The sequence below is a fragment of the Myotis lucifugus genome, unplaced genomic scaffold (genome assembly GCF_000147115.1).
Source record: "Myotis lucifugus unplaced genomic scaffold, Myoluc2.0 scaffold_1, whole genome shotgun sequence".
Classification (NCBI taxonomy): Eukaryota; Metazoa; Chordata; class Mammalia; order Chiroptera; family Vespertilionidae; genus Myotis; species Myotis lucifugus.
In genome coordinates, this window is record NW_005871049.1 from 19,951,411 (window position 1) to 19,970,678 (window position 19,268).

At 42.9% G+C, this 19,268-nt stretch overlaps 1 protein-coding gene across 1 annotated transcript in view; it reads right to left on the bottom strand.

Moving 5' to 3' along the window:
• GATB (glutamyl-tRNA amidotransferase subunit B) overlaps window positions 1–19,268 on the bottom strand; it is a 74,351-nt gene that overhangs the window by 35,800 nt on the left and 19,283 nt on the right. The window contains exons 3-5 of the mRNA XM_006081779.3: window positions 10,877–10,990; window positions 8,753–8,951; window positions 8,207–8,329 (exon numbers count right to left, since the gene is read on the bottom strand). Coding sequence (XP_006081841.1) covers window positions 8,207–8,329; window positions 8,753–8,951; window positions 10,877–10,990 — 436 coding nt within the window. The remainder of the gene's footprint in view (window positions 1–8,206; window positions 8,330–8,752; window positions 8,952–10,876; window positions 10,991–19,268) is intronic.

A 19,268-nucleotide genomic window follows, 5' to 3' on the forward strand; every position in this document is an offset into this window, starting at 1 on the left:
TATAAAATAAATATCAAAAATATAAATCTTTGTTTTACTATGGTTGCAAATATCAAAAAATTTCTATATGTGACATGGCACCAGAGTTAAGTTAGGGTTTTTCAAAATGCTGACACGCCGAGCTCAAAAGGTTTGCCATCACTGCCCTAGGCACTGGTCTCTGTCACTGCCTCAGAGCTGGGCTGTGGGGCTCACTCTCCAAGCTGGAGACCAAGGGCAGGCTGCTGCTTGCCCAGCTCTTCACTCATTCCCACAGGAAAGCGAAGAGCTCACCCTCCCTGCTAATGCAACTCCCCGCATGCTGACAGTCAGGGTACAGGTGCCTTTCAGTTTGGAAATTACTCTATGTCTCCAGTCTGGACATCTCAAGACTTTTACAAAATCCTGTAGCTCCTTTTGGACAATTTGTGCTTACCCGAATCTCAAAAAGTTCCAACTATTCCTGACATCATCAGACTCTCTGTCTGGGGACCTTGAAGTCATCTTCTGCTTTTGTTTTCTTTGTCCTTTATATCCAAACTGATAACTAAATCCTATCAGTTCTTCCCTCCAAATATTCCTCATACCTGTCACTATCTCTCCATTTCCACTGTTGCCACCCCCGCCTGTGGCCTCGGGACTTCAAGCCCAGATGACAGAATCGCATCTAGACTTTTAACCCTTTGCACTCCGCTGTCCCCTCTCAGGGGACATCGGAGTTCTAGCATATCACTCGGATGTCCCCTCTCAGGGGACATTGCAGTTTATTAGTGATTACGGGGAATTGAGTTATTTCAACGCAACTTTTTGAGACATGCATGTTTCCCTGAAGTTTTATCTTGAAATGGCACAAGAAATTAAATCAAAATATCGTAAAATTACTAAGATATATACAAGAAATGTCAGCGGGTTTTGTGTCGGATTAAACAATAAACTATATATTCCCAATGTGGGACAAAGAAAACGGGACTGCATTGTGTGTTCTAACAGGAAAACACCTGGTGGCAGGCGTCAAACCACTTATTACTGTCAAACATGCACTAATCAGCCTGCAATGCATAGTGGGGAGTGTTACAAAACTTATCATACTGTACAAAATTATAAACAATAAAATATTGGTTTTTTTGCAAATATACATTCCTCGATGTCACCCAATTCATATAAGTCCAATATCATTATAATACGTTACTTGGTTCCAAAATTATACTAAATAATACGAGGGTCTGTAAATGCACGTTTCCGCCGCAAAGTAGCGTCGAGTAGCTGGTAGCCAATGTCCAGAATGGTTCGGAGTGCAAAGGGTTAATACAGCAACCAACCCCTCAACCCCTCCTTGTCCAGCCACCTGGGTACAGCTCTGACTTTCATCCTCCCACAAAGTCATGTTCAGCATTCCCTTTGTTTGCTCAAGTGCACAGCCAGCTCCTATTGGATCGACTCATCTCCTCTGCTTGGTATTCAAGAGCCCTCATCTGGTCTTGGCTGACACTACCCACATTTCCCCACTAGGCATTCCATGAGAAAGCTCTCCTCCAATCAGGGGAGCTCTCTTCATACAAGTCCCTGTCTGCACCGCTGGCTCCCACGCACTCTCTTCATCAGTGTGACTGTCCCTTTTTCAACCTCTGCTCATCCTTCAAGGTCCCACTTAAGTGTTACCACCTTCTCCTCCTTAAAACCCCTTATCAATAAGCTGGCCTCCACTGCTGGCTCCCCTGCATTATTAGAAGGTACACAACCAATACTACAGGATCTAGCACATGTCTACAGTGTATTTTGAACTAATCTTATCTTTAAGACCAGAATGGCAGGCCTTTGAAAAATGGGCCCAGCTTTTATATCCCCACCACTCTTGCCTTCCCAAGCACATCACTCTTTCAGTCACCTCCTTCTCACATCAGTCATTAACCTCCCTTTCTCAGCACTACTTCTGATATATACATATGTAATATTTTTCATTAAAAAAACAAAACCCAAAACCAAAGCCCTGCTCTCCTGAACCCAATTCTCTCTCTGTCATTCAGCTACCATTTCTCTACTTTCCTTTCAACAAATCGTCGCAAACAAGTTTTGTTTGTTGCACTTATTGTCTCCATGATCTCACCTTCCATTTACTTCTAAACCCAGCTCAGCTTGGCTTCTATCTCCTCCTCTGGGAAAATGCCTACACAAAGTCACCAACAACCTCCTGCCGCCAAATCCAGTGGACAAAGGACATGTTCTCTCTTCTCCTTATGGGATACCTCAGCCACACATGACATACTGACTAATCCTTCCTTCCTGAAATAGCATCCTCTCTCAGCTCCTGCGGCCTTAAGCGCTCTCGATTTCCCTCCGGCCACCCTGGGAGACTCCATTTCCACTTTATTTGCTAGTGCTTTCTTTCCCATTCAAACTCTTAGGACTGTCTTCTTTGCTTATATTCTTGCTGTAGGGGTATATGTTTTATATACCATCTATTGCTGATGACTCCTAAATTGATCTCCTCAGCCCAGAACTCTATTCGGAGCTCCTCATTGATATCCAAAGTCTACTTGACACCTTTACTTGGAGGTCTCAAAGGTATTTCAATTTCTGAAACTAAATCCTGACTTGCCCCCCAAACCCACAAAAGCCATTCTTGTCCTCACTTTTGCAATTTCAATAAATAGCACCACCACCTAGCTCAGTGATGGCGAACCTTTTGAGCTCGGCGTGTCATTGTCAGCATTTTGAAAAACCCTAACTTAACTCTGGTGCTGTGTCACATATAGAAATTTTTTGATATTTGCAACCATAGTACAACAAAGATTTATATTTTTGATATTTATTTTATATATTTAAATGCCATTTAACAAAGAAAAATCAACCAAAAAAATGAGTTCGCGTGTCACCTCTGACACGCGTGTCATAGGTTCGCCATCACTGACCTAGCTCCTCAGTCTTCCTAAAAGGCATCTTTGATTTCTTCTTGTCCCTTGGCTTCCATACCAGCCTGTTAACAAATCCTCTTATTTCAAAAAACCATCTTGAACCTATCTGTCTTGATCTTTTCATTTTTACTGATAGCAGTCCTGTCCACAAAAGCATCATCTTCCATCTGAATGATGACAAAAGCTTTTTACCTGGTCTTGCTTCCTCTTACCCTTCTGAGTCTACTTTCCACAAAGCAGACAGAGTGTTTTTTCTAAAATGTTACATAGACTAAGACTAAGTCATTCCCTTGCTTCAAAGCCCTTTGAGGGCTTCCCACTGCACTTGCAATGAAACCCAAACAACTTCCTGACATTACCGGTAATCTATCCCAAGCCTCACTTGATGCTGCATTCGCCTGCTCATTATGCTTTCCCTGCAGTGGCTGTTAACTATGCTAACTCCGAGCATATCCTGAGATTTTTCTCATGCAGGGACTTTGCCTTAGAGTTTTCCTAGAATGCTCATTCCCTCCCTCTATGCTGCCTGGGCTTGGACTCATTCTTCAGGTCTCAAATAAATGTTGCCTCCCCTGAGAGGCCTTCAATTTCCTTGACACCCTATTTATTTCCTTAATGCACTTATCACTATAATTGCTTTTGTTTTATTTGTTAATGAATTTTCCTCCCTCATGAACATAAACTTGTGAATATCGTTTGCATGGCTATATTCAGAACCCAGAGCTGGGTCTGGAACATAGTAATTGTTCAATAAATTAATACCTTATTGAACAAGCCAAAACTATGGTGTTTTCCTGAGCAATGAGTAAGTGGACTGGTTACTGTCTCACAGCAGGTTCCTGATAAATTCTAAAGTTGCGTCTAAGTAGGACTAAATTACAGCTGGAATAATCTGAAAGGCCCATGTAGCTCAAAGGAAAACTTCCACAGTATGCTGAGCTCTACTCAACCAAATTTCAATACTTGAGAGACAACTTTGTTGGAACTCAGGGAACCCTGAATTGGACCTCACTTGCTTTTAAGAACGAAACCATCTTTCACAATTTAGAACTCTAATTTGGAAATGGAATAAAAGCATGAATTTCCGTCTCTCCCAGAGATGACCACGCTATAGAAAAGTCTGAGAGGAATCACTTAGTATCCTGCAGTGTTGAAAGAGCATTCCCTAGCCTGGATTCAAATATGGCATCAAACATTAACAAAAGACATTCTATCCAGTGAAGACAAAATACCTTTCAAACAAATTAAGTTAAATCGCCTCAAGTGCACAAAAGCCTTACCAGTCAGGTTCTGCAACACCAAGGGAGGGCCTTTATTCACATATCATGAGAATGCTATCAAGCTCAATTTCTACCCTCTAGAAGTAGAGATTTGTAACAGCAAAGCCAAAGAACTACACCACTGAGCACAGTGATATGGTACAGTTACATTATTTTTTCCTGAAACACATTCGCACATCAGAAATATAACATCAGGACAGAAAGCTGTTTCTGTAAGCAGCAGGGGCCTGAGGATTTAGTGAGAAGTCTATTAAACTATCTCATTCTGATCACTGAATACTCTCCAGAACTTAAATAACCAGGTTCGACAATGAGAAAAAGTGACCACATTTCACAAAGTGTATTCATCTAAAATGAGCGGTGATTCTGTAAAAGTAACACTACTTACTATGGTTAAAAATACCTAAGATAGTGAGCACAGGCTATTTGTCGGGGCCTGTGATAAGTTTTATACACATTATCACATTCATTCCCTACAATCTAGTTCAATGACAAAGCCACTTAGACACCCTTTAGGCATTTCAAACTTAACATTCAAAATGATTTTCTCTCACAAAATTACTCCTCTCCCAATTGTCCCTGTCTCAGTAAATCATCTCCCTGTCTCAGGGACACCATCCAGCTGCCCCAACTAACTGAAGACTTGGATGGTTTTTTTGTTCTTTGGTTTCTTCCTTTCCCTTTCCATACACAATTATTTGAGAACTCATTTTCTAAGTGTGGAAAGTGAGGTTCAGAGAAATCAAATACCTTGCCAGGTTCCTACAGCCAGAAGTGGTAGGACAGGATTCCATTCCAGATCTGGGACCTTAGTGCCATTAGCACCCATGGTACCCATGCTCTACTATACTATCTTTCAAAGTTATCTATGGCAATTATGATAGACTAGAGGCCTGGTGCACAAATTCCTGCACCAGTGGGGTCCCTCAACCTGGCCTGCGGGATTGGGCCGAAACTGGATCTCCGACATCCCTCAAGGGGTCGGATTGCGAGAGGGTGCAGGCCAGGCGGAGGGACTCCACTGGTACACAATTGGGGCCAGGGAGGGATGCGGGAGGTTGACCAGCGGGGGAGGGACTGCAGGAGGGCTCCAAGGCATGTCTGGCCGGACTCACTCAGTCCCGATCTTCCGGATCCCAGCAGCAAGCTAACCTACCGGTTGGAGCATCTGCCCCCTGGTAGTCAGTGCACGTCATAGAGAGCGGTTGAGTGGCCTTAGCATATCATTAGTATATTATGCTTTGATTGGTTGAACGGACGACGGAACACTTAGCATATTAAGCTTTTATTATATGGGATAGCTATCTGTTGTGGTTGCCACTAGGAGGCAGTGTGATCAGTGTTTAAAGAAAAGGCTCCTGGAGTCAGACATACCTGGGCTCAAATCCTAGCTCAGTCACTTGTTGTGAGCTTTGGGCAAATAACCCAACCTCCTTAAGCCTCACTTTCCTCACCTGTACAACGGGCATAAAAACATCTCTCAGGAATTGTCATAAAGTTTAAATGAGATAAATGAGTTTTTAAAATGCTTAGTGAACCAATGAGCACATGCCACATGTTCAAACTGAACAATATTATTACCACTGAAACATTTTGTATGTCTACATAGGTACAAATTCAACTCAACAGACTGTTTTGAAGATCTCACAGTGGCAGACAGCCCTGAGAAAGAAATGACTTTTGGAACCCAGGCTGAGCTGGTCTATGCTCATCAGCAAAACTATCAGGAACTCATTGAATCACAGCCCAGAGGAATTTAAGAGTCATTCCCAAAGCACCCTGGGGACCACTGGTCCTCCCCAGAGTAGCCCTCAGTTCCTAGGCTGCAGTCTCCAGTGCCAACACAGTGGTCCCATGGTGGTGAGAGCAAAGGGGTCGGGGCTGACCCCTGCAGATGCTACAGACTTTGGACCCTCCCCACAGCACTTTGGGACCACCACAGCCACTCTGCTGCTGTGCTGTGGGAAAAACTTTGGTTTTTTTAAAAGCAACAAAAAATATCACACCAAATGCCATTTAATGAATCCTCTCAGCTGTCACTGAATTGATGCGTTCTTGCCGATACGGTTTATCTCTTGGCAAGGACCCAGATGGGGTTACTTCTTAGCTAATAGGTGGCCTGTTTATTATTCCATAAGTTTGGTAGAAATCAGTTATTTTGAAGAAGAATGGAATAAAAACTTTTTTTTAAAGCAACAGAGAATTAACACTTAGCACATGAATGAATAACCATCCAACCTGCCCATATTTCACTTATGTTCTGTGGGTAAAAGCAGCATGAGCCATAAATCTAAAATGGAGAGTTTTATTATTCTAAAACAAAGCCTTGTTTCTCTAAAGCAAACTTGCAGGCAGCTAACCTTTAAGCCACTCACTCATGTGGCTAGTGTTTTTCCAATCATTAGCTTAAGGAAGATAGCAAATAGGCAAGTTCTATCTTCAGATTCAACTTGTACCAGGGCTCTGATGTAACAATTTATTGCTTGTAAGATGTCCTATGTGACAAATGTGGCATTACAAATTCAGAAGTCTTTTTTTGTAGAATACAACTATATTGCATGACATGAAAAGGTTGGTAAACAGCATCACAAATTGGCAGGGAGACGAATCATCACTATCAGAGGTATTTACGGGCACTCACTGTGACCACTCGTGTTGGCTGATGTTACGTCAACTTGACTGGGTCATGGGGTACCCAGATATTTGGTTAAACATTATTCTGGGTGTGTCTGCGAGGGTGCTTCTAGATGAATCCACAGACTGAGTAAAGCAGACTGCTTCCCCACTGTGGGTGGGTGCCATTCAATTCATGGGAGGCATAAACAGAACAAAAGGCAGAGTGGGGGGATTTAGTCTCTCTGCCTGACTGCCTTTGAGCTGGGATATTGGTCTCCTGCCGTTGGACTTGGCTCAGACTGGAACTTACAGCATCAGCTCTCCGAGGGTCCTCAGGCCTGTGGACCTGAACTGGACTGCACTATCCGCTCCCCTGGAGCTTGCGCTCTTGCAAGAACTCTCCCGCAGCTTCCTGACTAGATCTTGGAACTTCTCAGCCTCCATGATCATGTGAACCAGTTCCTTACAATAAATGTCATTAGATACAAACACACATGCGTAACATACTAGTACACACATTCCACTGGTCCTGTTTCTCTGGAGAACACTACTACACCACTGCAGTGATCTCAGATGAACAACTGTACATGCAGAATCTGTTTCCCCTCTCCACTCTGTAAGGGAGTGCTCTGTGGGTGGCAGAAGATTTTTAAAAAGCCTCTGGGAACAGAAAATAGGAAGAAAACCACGGGAAAGACTAGCTTTCAGGGACTTCCGGGCCAGCAAAGTAGCACGAGGAAGGGGCCAAGGGAGCAAGCCATGAAGAAACTGAACTTGACAGGAACTTGTAATCTTATGTCAAATGTACAAATACTTAAAATGCAGAGTTTGTTTGGTCCCAAGGATACAAGTGGGTTTTCTTGTTTACCTTAATTTCTATTGAATTGAAGATTTTATCTCAAAGTTAAAGTTTAGTGAAATCATAACCTTGGCTTATAGTTTATATAATTTGGCTTCAGCTGCACATGGATGAAAATTCTCCAGAAGCAAGAAAAGAAAGACCAAAAGAAAAGGCATCAACTAACAAAGAAGTGCCACCCACACAGCTCTCACAAACTGAGTTATTCTGGATAAACAGTGTCTTCTCACTGAGAAAGGTGAAACCATCCAAACACATTATTTCACCAACCCTCACAACATTCTGATGCATGAAGCCAGACAGAGCATCTACTCTTATGACTCCTAATCTCACACGGTTGGAACCAGGGCCTCTGTACCCTTGTTGTTAGTGTGTTTAGGGGGTTCAGAAAAGAATCCCAGGAAAATTCTAAAAACAAACAAAACAATTAGGAATGTAAAAAGCTGGAAAAAGGATGTAAACCACCTCAAAGCAGCTGATGGAGAATAAAACTTAAGCGCAGAGACCCGAGAAGCAGAAAGGGGGGAGCTATAGGAGGGACACTGCTTGTGAGCTTGTACCTGCCATGTTTGCCTGGCTGGTCCCCAGGGCTTGAAGTATCAGCTGCAGCTCCCTGACAGCTGTTGCTGCCTCTTCTCCACAGGACATATCGGGCTCCAGGACCACTTCCAGAAGGCCCACTCCTACCAATGAGAGGCAGAGTCAGCCTGACTGAGCTCTCCAATCTGATCAGCAGATAAATTAGGCTGAAATCTTTGGAAAACCATGCATCACTGAAGGACTCTCAAAGTGGGTCCTAGCCTCGGAATTGCTTCTCTCTCTTCCCTCACTTTTTAATCTTTAACTTTGGATCATTTCTTTTAAAGTCAGCTTAAGATATCAAGCTGTTGGGTCTGACGAGGCGGCTACGTTTGTCTCGTGTTAGGGGTGGATTGTCAGCAAGCCCAATAGTAATCACAGTTCTCTAATCACCTGTGTTGGTACCAATGTGGATATTCTGATCTCCACCTGTCAGGCTTCTGGGCCTGTGTCCTCAATTTGTTTGGGAAAACTGGAGGGGAGAGGGGAGACTGTGAGGAAAACTAATGGAGAATCTCTAAGCCTACCAGCCCTGTTCAAGTCAATGAGCGTCTGGGATCGCAGGTCATCGTGAAGGCTCTTGCCACTGTCTTGCTCCAGCTGGATCTGCTTGATCCTCACTGTCTTGTTGATCACCTGATTCCGCTTCTTCCCCACACAGATGCTATACGCCAAGCTGCCCTTCACAGCAATTGGGAGCCTCTGCTGGGTAATTTGGTAGCCTGCCTGCACACAAACAGGGGTTACAGAGTCACCAGTCCACAAGTAAAAGCTGGGTCCAGTTCACTATTCCTTTTAAGGTCACAAAACTAAAGGTTTACCTAAAAACACAACATAACAAATGTTGTTATGGGGTGGGTCCACAACATTAGTAACAAAGAAACAGAATTTCCAGAGGATGAGGCCCAGAATTCAGGATTTTAAAAAGATTCTCAGGTGATTCTAATGTGCAGCCAAGGTTGAGAACCACTGTGCTAAAGAGACAGCAGGTCAATAGGGAGAACTGGAGAAGAACAGAGAGTAACAGCTGAAGCGTCTGCTTCAGCTTGCTGGGGTCCCTGACACTGTGTTCTCAGTACCGTACACCTCTTAATCTTCACAACAATCCTAGCAAGAGGTTCAGGGCCTGGAAGGGATTAAGGGCCTTGCCCCAAGTCACCGAGCTAATAAGCATCAATGTCAGGATTTGAACTTGGATGGTCTGGCTCTATAGTCTGTGTTCCTAGCCACCCAGCCAGCATTTTCCAAATTTGAGCTGCTTCAGAATCAAATGGCAGGCTGGTCAAAACATAGACTAGCTCCACCTGAAGAGTTTCTGACTCTGCAGGTTGGGGATGGTACCTGAGAATTTATATTTCTAACAAGTTCCTAGGAAATGCTGATGCTAGTGGTCCGGGGAACCACACTTTCAGAATCACTGCTTTAGGCCAACTCATTCTCTGTGCAAAAAGGAAGTAAGGAAGTCTCAATTTATAAAAATTAAACTCTGAGTAGGGCTGCCAAATAAAATACAGGATGCTTAAATTCAAATTAGAATAATTTAAATAAACTGCTTATTCAGATAAATAATGAATTTTTTAAAGAGTATGTCCATGTAATATTTGACAAGACTAACTCTGGACCATCTGAGCTGCCTGGGCCAGAAAGAATAAAAAGACACACATAACCAAAACTTCTCATTTTAGTCCCATAGTGCTAAGTCCCCCACCTTAACCAAACTGATTATCACTCTTAAAAATGTAAAAATGTCAGTTCACGCTCTCCATCCTCTGAAAGAGGAGGATCTGCTAAAAGGCTGCAGCCAGAGGGTCCAAGCAGCAGCTGGAGAATTCAGGTTCTAGTTGTATTTTTTATTTAATTCTCCCGTTCTCATGCACTAAAAACCAGCTCACCCCAGTCTCCAGTTCAAGGAGAATGGGAAGCAATATCCTCACCCCCATTTTTTTTTTAATCTGAAGAAGGGCCATACTTAGTATCAGAGGCTCCGATCAAATAAACATGATTTGGGGAAACCCATTCAACAATGCAGTTTTGGTTCTGTTCAATGTTATAAAAAAACCTGGCTTCTCTAAAAGAAAAACACTTTCTAATTTTAAGGAAAAAGCAGGTTAACATTGGCTTTACTGCTCAGCCAATTCCTGTTGTGAGTCTAGGCTTCAGGCGCATGGTTCTGCTTTCTGTCGTCCACTTACTTGCTCCTTGTGAGATGACAGAAATGTCTCCAAAGGTGACGGTCCTATTATTGGGAACTTCAACTTGAAAGAGGGAAGCTCTCGCTGTGTCTACAGAACTACAGTACACATTTACCGCATTTACCGTTGCATCAGCCCCAGAGTTAGCTTTTGTCCTAACAGGCAATTAGCGCCAAACACCACGGCTGGGCTGAGCCTGGGAACACTGGCTTCTTCTACTCCCCGTTCAATTATGAGCGAGCCTCCAGAAGCATGAGGCTAAGCAAGGAGTCAGCAATCAGGACAATTGCATCCAATCTAGTAAACATCGGGGGGCACCTGCCTTCATCAGGTCGGGCAGACCTTCCTGCTGCGATGGACAGACCTCTGATGGGAAACATGTGAGGCACAGCCCGCCTCCCCTGCTCCAACCCCCCCAGCTCTGAGAACTTACAGAAGGCGATCACAAAGCATACTTACAGGGAGGTCTGCATAGAAGTAGTGCTTCCTGTCAAACAAGGACTTCTTGTTTATGTGGCAGTTCAGTGCCAGGCCTGTCATCACTGCCGCCTCTACACACCTCCTGTTGAGAACCTATGGAAACACGACACACAGCTCCTCTCAGATCCAGTCTGAACAAATGCTTCTCCCACACACTGACATCCTCCCTGAATATTCAATTTGGCCCTTCAACAGGCATTCTCTCTGGTTCTCTGTGTGGGCAGCTCCACTTCATAAGCTGACTCTGTTAGTCTGGAACCGTGAAAACTTTATATATAAAAGAAAATGCAGCCCTAACCGGTTTGGCTCAGTGGATAGAGCGTCAGCCTGCGGACTCAAGGGTCCCAGGTTCGACTCCGGTCAAGGGCATGTACCTTGGTTGCGGGCACATCCCCAGTAGGGAGTGTGCAGGAGGCAGCTGATCGATGTTTCTCTCTCATCGATGTTTCTAACTCTCTATCCCTCTCCCTTCCTCTCTGTAAGAAAATCAATAAAATATATTTTTTAAAAAAGAAAGAAAATGCTTGTGGCGGTGGGTTCCACTGGGCAGGTAATGAGCTGCCACCTTGGGGATCCTTTCCTCTACATCTGGCATCAAAGTCAACAGGAGGGTCCCAGAAAAGCTCAGCAGAGTGGTTACTACATGGGATAAATTTAACCTCACTCCCTCTGCAAGCAGAGCAAGGAGCCGGTCAGAATGCAGGGGACGCACTGATTCCTGGGAGAAGGACCCAAGAAGCAGCTCACCAAACAACCTGCATGAGATTGAAACACACTTTGACAGATGAACTTCCGGAAACTACAGGGCTACAGCCATTTCCTCAAGGTCTGGGAAAGGGGCACACCTGCCTCCAGTCCAGATCTGCCAACTCTGAGTGTGCCCTACACCCCGACTCTCTCCGAACTGCTGGTCCCCCCAGGGGCTCCTGGAGCTCAGGGCCTCTGGATCCGCCCTGCCCCACCTACAGGTGTGGATGTCCAAGAAATGGCAACTCCCTAGCCCCAAAGGACATGAACAGCTTTTAAGAACTTTGGAGAAGGGAGGGATGGAGTAAGACAGACAACTAGAGAGAAGGAGAAGGAGCACTAAGTTCTGGAGCCAGGCCCACATCCCACCTGTGCTATGTGGATATACTGCTGTGACTAGAAGCTATTTCCTCATCTCTGAAACAGAGATTTCATGTGAGCTTGTGGAGTGGCTAGAGTAACAGCCAGAACATCTACTCTACAGTAGGAATTCAATTTTAGTTCATTTTCCCCACTGTACTTTGGGGAAATTTTTGAGGATACTGTGCTTGCTGATGAAACATTTCTATTTTTATTAGAATATTTATCATGTGCTTTAGTATCTGTAGTATACTCTTATGCATATAGGGCTTCCCAGTTCAGCATTTTCACATCCAACACAGTATTCCAGCCTCACAGCAACCATGTAAAGAAGGAACTTATATTATTCCAATATTTCAGAAGAAGAAAAAGTAAGACCCAGAGATACTAAGAGACTCACCCAAAATCACCGAGTTGGTAAAGCTTGCTCTAAAGTCCAACCTGTGCCCTTGCCTAGAGGGTGACAAACAATCCCTGTGTTTTGGGGACTGCCTCTCCGGGCTTGGACAATGAGTGAGGCTCCCCGACAAAGGCATAACTTGTTGATCAAACACAGATTTGAAAAACAAACCTGTACATCTCTACTTACTGCAATATACAACCCCCAAAAGATAATCCCAACAGCCAATCTCCCTCCTGGTAACACCACCACATGCCTTTCCCCCTGGAAGCCAGGTAACAGAATGGAGTCAGCCATCTCATAGCCTCTATTTGGAGTTCTGCATTCTGGGCCAAATCATATTGCCAGCTCGGCACTAATAATGGTTTTCACGAGAAGATGTGTGAGTGTGGGAAACAGGATGCTCTAATTATTGATGTTTTCACTTGCTGTTTGGCATTTTACTGAACAGTTGTTACTGTAATACAAATATAACTGGTAGACACTGCTGCCAAGTTCAGGCCTGATGATTCCGGTCAAGGCACACAAGACTGCGAAGCTGATGTCCCTGCCTCAGGCCCTAGCGTGGGCTTGCTTGTAAACTGCCTGTCTCGCTAGTCTGTACCAGTTCTTGCCTTAGCACTCCACTCCCACTATATTTCCAACTACTGCTTCCTCTCTCATCTCTGTCCAATCTGCCCCTTTGGGTCCAACCTGCTTCCTCCCAGGAAAGAAGAAAACCTGGGTTTATTTTGCTTGCCTATTTCTAGGCATACATTGCCAATAAACTCTCTGTGCCTGGCAGGCACTAGGAGAGAGAGCAGAGTTGGGGTGATCATGGACTCCTGCTGTGCCTACGTGCAACTGAGCACACAGGCACATGATAAACCATTAATTTCCAAAGAATAAGAATGCAGTAAAACACACAAACATTGCAGTGATATTGACTATACTTTAATCTGCTTCTGATGATTTAGAAGGCTTGAAGTATTTCAGGGTCAGAATTATAAGCATCAATCATCACCACACTACAGTTGCACAGAGGGGCTAGTAAATAGAGAGTGCCAGTTAAAAGAATGCCAACCAAAAATAATTTATTATGATCTTAGTCAAGCTGCTTATGACAGATGGAGGTCTAGGTCAGCATGTTCTGAGGATAGGATGCAGAATTGGGAAATTCAACTTGGGCTGTTTTTATTCTACAACAGTTCTTAAATGTCTAAAAAGTATTAGGCTTCAAGGATACAGAAGTAAATAGGGCTCTGTCACTGGCCTTAATAAATCTGCAGTGGGGACAGGAACCTGCCAACATCTCTAACATCCTTCTCAAGTTCACCATCCACACAAGGATGATTCTGCTAAAATGCAAATCTTATAGCATTCTGTTGCCTAAAATCACTCAACAGCCCCCAATGTCTACACGAGAAAGGCCAAGCTCTTACATGATCCTGCCTGCATCTTCAATTTCATCCCCAATCACACCCCTACACACCCACACATATGGTCCAGTTCCCCTGTACAAACCATGCTGACCTGCTGACCCTCCCTATTCTTAATCCATTCAAGATCTACTGAGATGTCACCAAATCTCTGAAACTTTCCTTATATTCTTCCCAGGTACCGCTCTGACCTTCCACACCTTTCCATTTGTGTTTGCATCAGGGTCCATTGAACTTGTTTACATATATTTCCATTACACTAAGTTTCATGAGAATGGGAACTGTCTGTTCATCCGGTATCCCTGAAGCCCAATACAGAACTAAAAAATAGTGGTGCTCAATTAATAGGTGTGAAACTCACATGAGGAGGGAGGTGATGGATATTAACAGAAGTTTTCAGAGAGGCAGCAATACCTGAATCTCCTCTACGGTATTACCTGCCACAAAGGTCTTACCTGCCTCAAACTTGATTCAGGAAGTGCCCTGAAGCAACAACCAATCATGTATGATGTGATTAAAGAGGTGACTTGAAAATTCAAAAGACTAACTTGTCCTGAAGAAAGCACGGTCCAGAATTGTCTTTGCAATTGAAATAAGGTGACTACAAAGGATCTCGGGATTAGCACAGCAGCCTTCATGTGGAAGGAAAGCAATGAACCTTGGAACTCACACAACACACCTTTCTCAACTGAGCCTTAGGAGACTTTGCTCTGGCTGCAGAAACACAGTGCAGTGCATGAGTATTTATTATGCTCATGCACTGCACTGTGTCAGCAGGTGTGCTATGCACATCACATACCTTTTGCCGTTTAATCCTCGGAGCAATCCTAGGGCAGACACTATTATGATCCTCATCTTATAGATAGTGATGGGAATCATAGAGATTAAGTCATTTGGCCAAAATGACACTTATAATAAGAGGCAGAGCCAGGAAGTAAGAGCCCCATAACTCAGGCTAGTACATTCCATCTTAAATCTTCAAAGAATAAAGAGTTCTAGTGTTAGCTTTCAAGACTACTAACACCTGGTCATAACTCTGGAGCAGCAACACAAACCAAACCCTACTGGAGAAAAGTTAAGGTAGGTATTGTTTCTAACATTTTTTCTTGCCAGTTTCTATCTCTATAGGTTTGTTTTCAGATGGTGAGCACCTAGAGGGCAAACACTGTGTTCTTTTAACTTTGCAGAACACTCAACATACAGTGTCTAGCATGTGAAGGTTTGATAATGTGTGGACCTACAGGCTTTCTCCATTAGGAGGGAATGTTTTATTGCTAGACTTCTGAAATCCCTAGACACATACGCTCATGAAATGCCTTATCAAATAAGTAAATGGCTTCAAGCATACAGAAAGAGGCCAGTTCTTTTATTTAATCAGAAGATAAGGAAGGTCTGATAGGTAGAGGCAGGAGATGAGACAGTCAATAAATTTCATGACTACAGAGACAGACTGGGCAGATCCTGGTCAGGAAAAGGATATGAGGGTGGATGTCCCACCACTACCCTAGTCTAGTCCTCCTCAGCTCCCACGTGCTCTGCTAAGCATTATCTCCCCAGCCAGACTGAGCTCCCTGAGGGCAGTCATTTTATCTTATTATTCTTTGCCCCATTATCTACATCTGATTAACTGAGGTAATGGATAATTTAACATTCCCTTTATCAACATTCATAAGCTATGAAATGAAAGCAAAATTGTTCTATAAAATATATGTGTCAGGAAAAAGAAACCACTTAGTATGTAAAATAGGACACATTTAATGCAGAGACTTTACCCTGGTGATAGAAGAGATGAGACATCAGAGGGCACAGGGAGGCCACTTAGGAGATTCTCAACAGCAGGAAGCCAGTCCTACCCCAGGGCTGAGGACGGGGCACTCAGAGGACACTGGACACATGGTAGATTTGTCATCTACTAGCTGGAGCCCTGGTAGAGGCCCACCCACTACCACAGATGTTGTCAGAGGAGAAGAGGAGAGGAGAAAGACCCTGTAGCTGCTTTCCTCCCACCTTCAGTCTTTCATCAGATCCTGCTCTTGGCCTCACCAGTCAGAAGCCGGTAACCTGGGAACTAGAAACTGGAGGTGGAGGTGGAGAGTGCGCAGATGCAACAGGGACCAGAGCATTCTGAGCCCATAAAGATATCAAAAGATAAATACTGGGAAGCGACTGTCTTACTCTGTAAAATTCAAACTGAATGTAATCAGCTATGCCAGCAGTTCTCAACCTGTGGGTCGAGACCCCTTTGGGGGTCGAACAACCCTTTCACAGGGGTCCCCTAAGACCATTGGAAAACACATATATAATTACATATTGTTTTTGTGATTAATCACTATGCTTTAATTATGTTCAATCTGTAACAATGAAAATACATCCTGTATATCAGACATTTACATTATGATTCATAACAGTAGCAAAATTACAGTTATGAAGTAGCAACGAAAATAATTTTATGGTTGGGGGTCACCACAACATGAAGAACTGTATTAAAGGGTTGCGGCATTAGGAAGGTTGAGAACCACTGAGCTATGCAAAAGAGCATGGAAATAGAGCTGCAGAGAAACAATTTGGGCCTCCTCCCACTGAATGTATGACCAGACAGTGGAGAAAACAGGAAGAACAACTCCTTAAGATGCCAAAAAAGAGGAAGTCCTTAAGAGGAAAACCAGCAAAATGAACAAACTTGCAGCAGAGGCTTAAGACTTGGATTATGGAGCAGCGCCAGAGTGGCTTATGTGTGTCAACCAAGCTTATTCAATATCAGGAAAGAATGTTTGCAATGAAATGAACATTGTTGATTTTATAGGCAAGGCAAAATGGTGCTTCAATTTCATGAGGAGAAAAGGGTTGGCCATGAAAACACAAACAAAGACTAGTTTATGAGGATGATCTCACATATAAAGACAGTGACTCAGAGGACAGCAGTATTACAACAGAAGTTGAAGAAATTGATATGTCTGGAACTAATAGTGATGAAGAAGAAAGCAGTGATGCAACAGAGGCTGAATAAAGTGATGTGCTGCATAAATCATAGTACTGGTATGTAAACATTACCTGCGGTAATTATTAAATAAAAATGTGTTCTGTTTTATGTTTAAAATATTGATTTCTTAATTTTGGGTTGGAAAAGTGGGGGGCGTCTTATACACAGAAAAATACGGTATGTCAAATTCTACTAATTACAATAAATCTATTCACTAAAGCCAGTCTCTGGGACCTATAACAGGAAATAGTTTGTGATGTACTTCAAAGAAATAAAACTACACATCTTTCAAAATAGTCTGTAATTCACACCATTTCTCTCCCCTTCCTATTTTACCCTCAAATGGTGAGCTATCACACCCAGAGTTAGTCCAACTGGTATCAGTACCTCCTTTAAAAACTGTGACAATATGGCAAGACAACTGTGCTCACTGAAAATCCAGTCAGCAATTCCTCTGGAGCATTAAAACAAAGACTATAAGTTGACGTTTTACAAAAAGCCCAAAAGGAATTATTCTGTGAAACTAATGCTACATATGACAAATCTGATGACTGAGATATAACATGATAAATGCCTTAATTTATGAAGAGAAGGTAATTAAGATTTACTAAGTAAAAATAAGGCAGTAAAACGGGCCTTTATCTTACTGTTAACCATAAATATGTCTCAAGGCATGCACTCCCTCTGATTCATATTCAAAGCAAAAGTTGCCACACAGATAAATTTTCATTATGGTAGAGAAAAGTGTTCCCCCATTTCCTCACCCCCCACATCCCTTTTCACCACTGAGTTCTTTATTCACCAGCCAAAACAAATACAAATACTCTTGAGCTATGATAATTAAGCTTGCTAAAACTGGTCAGTTAATTTTTCTTAAGTGGAATTTTCCATCAAAAGTTACTGGTTTTATGGAAATATTAAATATTTACATAAATACACCCACATAAATATGTATACTCTTTACGCCTAAACATGGGCACTGCCTAGGGAAAAGGAGAAAGAGAATGTTATATGTTCTCTTGTTTAAATCCCTTTTTCACAATGGAGAAAAAGATAAATATCCATTTCATAGGAAACAATTTGTGTTCAAAAGAAGAGGAGTGTTGTTCCAGCTGTCCTTGAGCTCCAGTGCTCCTCTCCATTCCCAGTCCTCTTGCACCATTTCCACTACCCAGGCTAATCAGCATCAAGGGCAAGGATATTTTCTTGCTCCTAAGTATCAGAGACCCATCCTTCTCATTTGGGATTCCATTCTCCTCCTGCCTCTGCCTACCTCCTGGGGAAGGCAGCCTAGACCAGTTTGGCCTGTGGCACTGGAGCAATCTCTCTTGCTTTTCCAGGGACCATTGGAATACTAAGATCTGACATTCATCTCTGGGCTTGAAGGGAAAATGAAAAGCCCTTGACCTTAGCAGCGCTTGGCCTGCCTCTGTGCTAGGTGGAAAGAGTTCTCACATGACACTGCCTGATTTGCTTAGACTTCACTTTGGGGTTGGAGGCCGATGGCCCAACTACTATAGCATTCATTTGAGGAGCCTCACACTCAACCAGTTAGCCAAGTTAGATAAGAAAGTTTGAGTTGCTGGCAGCCAGTAAAAAACAAGATTGGGTGTGCAGGTTAACTGGTCTCTGTTCCTTTTTCCCACAACATTCCCAACAGTTACTAATCTGGCATTACTCATTGGCAATTAACCTGATCTCCAAGAAGACCTCTACTGATGAACAAACTGAGACAAAACTGAGTCAGAAAGACCTGAGTTTAAATCTCATCTCTATTGCTTGTTAGCTGTGTGACCTTGGACAAATTACCTAACCTCTCTTGGCCTCAATTTCTTTATCTGTTAGGTAAAAAAAAACTTATTTTTCAGGATTGTTCTTTGAATTAAATAAAATTACTCAACAGACTGGAAGTGTTATTAAATGCAAGATGCCTATCTCAATCAAATATTTCATAATCAAGCTTTTCTAGGAGATAAGGGAATCCAATGTGGAAAGGTCTAAACAGCTCCACAGATCCATCAGTCCGGATTTACAATCCAAAGTAAGGCACAACAGATGCTAAAAGTATGCACTATGTCAACATAATATCTCCCCATTAAATGATAACCAACACCTTTTGTGATCATTAGTGTGTTATCTCCAGTGGAATAGAGATCATATTTCTTAGTGTCTCAGGAAGCTTATATTATTGCATTTTCCATTTTATAGTGAAGCAAAATTTTCCCGGATAACATTGTATGCTTGCCTGTGGCTGACAAAAGCCCGCATTTTCAAGTGAAAGAAATGACCTTCTAACAAGTTGTCAGTTATAGTTAACTAAGTCAATTTTCACCTCCATCTCACTGTTGCCCCCACATATCTATGACTTCCTGCTTTCTAAGACAGCAGTTACTTTTGAAATTCAACTAGAGTCTGTGGAGAAGAGATGTATGAAGGCATGAAGTAGACATGGGGATAGAGTTTTTA